We start from the raw sequence: 2,936 nt of genomic DNA on the forward strand, positions 1-2,936 counted from the left end.
TATATATATACACACACTCTCAAATAAGCAATAAGAAAATGTAACAGCTGGCCTGAGACATTTGAAAATAAGAATTTTTTTGTGTTGTTTTTGTTGCTATATACTTACTGAAACCAGTTGGTTACAGTCATCATGACGTAGAGGGAGCCGAGAAAGAAAACAAAATGGAAATAGCAGTAGCTGTAGATTGCGCCGTCTCTCTCATCATACTTCACATTCTGCCCTCCAGCAGTCTTCTCATCATCATAGTCCTCTGGAAAATATAAAAAAAATCATCCGTTTTAAGAAACTGTAGTACTTCTTCTTGACCATCATGAGGCTCCATCTACCTTTTTTCAAGTGTCTAAATGAATCCAAATGAATGTCAAAAATATGTTATTCCTCTAACATTTAAGTTTGAAATCGTCAAGTGTTGTCCTAAAATACTAGAGGAGGTGTTGGTTGAAATAAGTGTCTTACCTGTATCGTCAACACAGCAGAAGCAACAGCGTGCTCTCTGAAAAGAAAGAAGAAGAAGATTTATGATATAGTTTGATGTAATATTAAACACAGCAGAGAGAGAACACCAAATGTTCACCTCATTTTCAGGCATATCGTTCCTGTACACCTGCAATGCTGTTGAGCTCCTCTTGGTGGTGGAGATCAAACTGAAGGAAGAGTATTTTTATGTTAACTCAAAAGGCATCAGACACACGGGGGCAGTGTTCTTTTTTAACCATCAAATGTAAAAGCAGAGCATTCCCTAAAACTCTTCAAAATGCCACCAGATGAAAAAAATAAGTAACTTTTTCTGCTTCAAAGCTTTGTTTTGCCTCATGAAAACTAGAAATATGGCATAAACATTTCGATGCGAGACACAACAATGAATCACCGGTCTGACAACTAACACATACGTGTGTAAATATGGCTTTGGTGGAGAGGAGTGGCTCTAGCTTCAGCAGACATGTCTGCAGTTAATGAGAAACACATGCGAGTTCACGTCTTCACAGTATGAGAGCTTCTAATCTTCACTCCCTTCCTACCAAACTACCTGCTTTTAAATCTAAATGAACATCTTGTCATAACCAGATAATTACATGTTTCCACTTCTCCCAGGATCATTTTTGGGATCACCCATTTAAATAATATGTTATGGGGACTTGCATCCAGACCAAGAATATCCCAGCTTATTTAAAGGGATAGTTGACCCAAAAATCATGCCTTTCCAAACTGTATTATGTTTTCTTCAGTGGAATAAAATAAATGGCTTACTTACACAAATGAACAATACTTTTGAAGATTTTTTTTTTTTGTGAATTATGGCCGAGGGGATGATTTCCAGAAATTAAAATTTTAAAGGAATAGTTCACCCATAAATGAAAAAAAGAAATGAATGAATAAATAAAAAAATTAGCATTAAATATTAGGGTGCCATCAGAATGAGAGTTTTAAAAACATCACAATAATACACAAGTGAAGCGAAAAGCTGCATGTTTGTAAGAAACAAATCCATTATTAGGATGTTTTTCACTTTAAAATACGAATCCTCTATCCATACTATTGCTTAATTCAGTGAAAAAGTTGTCTTGTCTGAATCAGGAGAGAAATATGCATAGATTAAGTGACACTTATGGCTCGTTTCCACCGAGCGGTACGGTTCAGTACAGTACGGTACGGTACGCAATTATGTCCGTTTCCATTGTCAGAAGTTGTGAATGGTACCAAAATAGCGAACCGTACCATACCACTTTTTTGGTACCCTTCCGTTGGGGTAACTAGCACAGCAAAGGGCACCAAAAGGGTGGAGCTGAACTCACTGCAGAAAGTTTATATATATATGTGTTCATCTTCTGAACACAAAGTAAGATATTTTTGATGAAATCTGAGAGCTTTATGATCCTGCATAGACAGCACAGCAATGCAACTGAAATGTTCAAGGTCCAGAAACGTAGTAAGGACATCGTTAAAATAGTCCATGTGACATCAGTGGTTCAAACCCGTATGATGATGCGTATGGCTGCTGTGCCAGATGTGGCCATCACTTTGGCACAGTTAGGGATAAGATTGAAAAGCACTGGAACAATGGCCTCTGCTCCATGATCAAACTTATTCCCTAATAGTGTGGAAAGATGCCTGCAAAGACACAAACATAAATTGGTGTTTTTTTACAATGAACAAAAAGCAACACACAAATCAAAATTCATTTGACTGGAAATGGGAATTGCTTTGCTCTTGTCACCTCCTTGTCTCCAGCACTTAATTAAGTGGCTGATGGAAAAAAGATCTTAATAATCTACATACCATGCACATACAATGTTCTAGTGCCAGAGATTTGAGTTCACATTGTTTAAGAAGTCAATTATGGCTCGTTTCCACTGAGCGGTACGGTTCAGTACAGTACGGTACGGTACGCAATTATGTCCGTTTCCATTGTCAGAAGTTGTGAATGGTACCAAAATAGCGAACCGTACCATACCACTTTTTTGGTACCCTTCCGTTGGGGTAACTAGCACAGCAAAGGGCACCAAAAGGGTGGAGCTGAACTCACTGCAGAAAGTTGATTGGTTGACTAGAATCGTCACTTTTGCGTGATGCAAGGGGATAAAGCTTCGCCTTCACTTGTTCCGCTCTACTGTCCATGAGTGTTGGGCTTATTTACATCAGTGTGCGCAAACACAAAAAAATATAACAGTGTATTTTATATTTGCATATTTTCACACAGACAATAGCCGTTTCTCAATATGCATTCTTTTCTGTTCTTGTGGTCTTGTGAAACGTCATTAGTGATTGACCGATATTGATATTTTATAACCGATACCGATACCAATTATTTGCATGTTTATGTGCCCGATAACCGATATGCAGAACCAATATTTATTTATTGTTATAAAGTAAATAAATGACTGAGTGAAGTAAGTCCATACTTCACTTTGGTTTTTCCTCCTTTCAGTCATCTT

At 37.5% G+C, this 2,936-nt stretch overlaps 1 protein-coding gene across 1 annotated transcript in view; it reads right to left on the minus strand.

Annotated features, from left to right (window-relative positions):
• LOC107699732 (serine incorporator 5) overlaps window positions 1-2,936 on the minus strand; it is a 45,451-nt gene that overhangs the window by 2,184 nt on the left and 40,331 nt on the right. The window contains exons 9-11 of the mRNA XM_016501074.1: window positions 578-647; window positions 460-496; window positions 109-253 (exon numbers count right to left, since the gene is read on the minus strand). Of these exons, the coding sequence (XP_016356560.1) occupies window positions 109-253; window positions 460-496; window positions 578-647 (252 nt within the window). The remainder of the gene's footprint in view (window positions 1-108; window positions 254-459; window positions 497-577; window positions 648-2,936) is intronic.

This window comes from Sinocyclocheilus anshuiensis, unplaced genomic scaffold (genome assembly GCF_001515605.1).
Source record: "Sinocyclocheilus anshuiensis isolate Anshui unplaced genomic scaffold, SAMN03320099.WGS_v1.1 scaffold278, whole genome shotgun sequence".
NCBI classification, from domain to species: Eukaryota; Metazoa; Chordata; class Actinopteri; order Cypriniformes; family Cyprinidae; genus Sinocyclocheilus; species Sinocyclocheilus anshuiensis.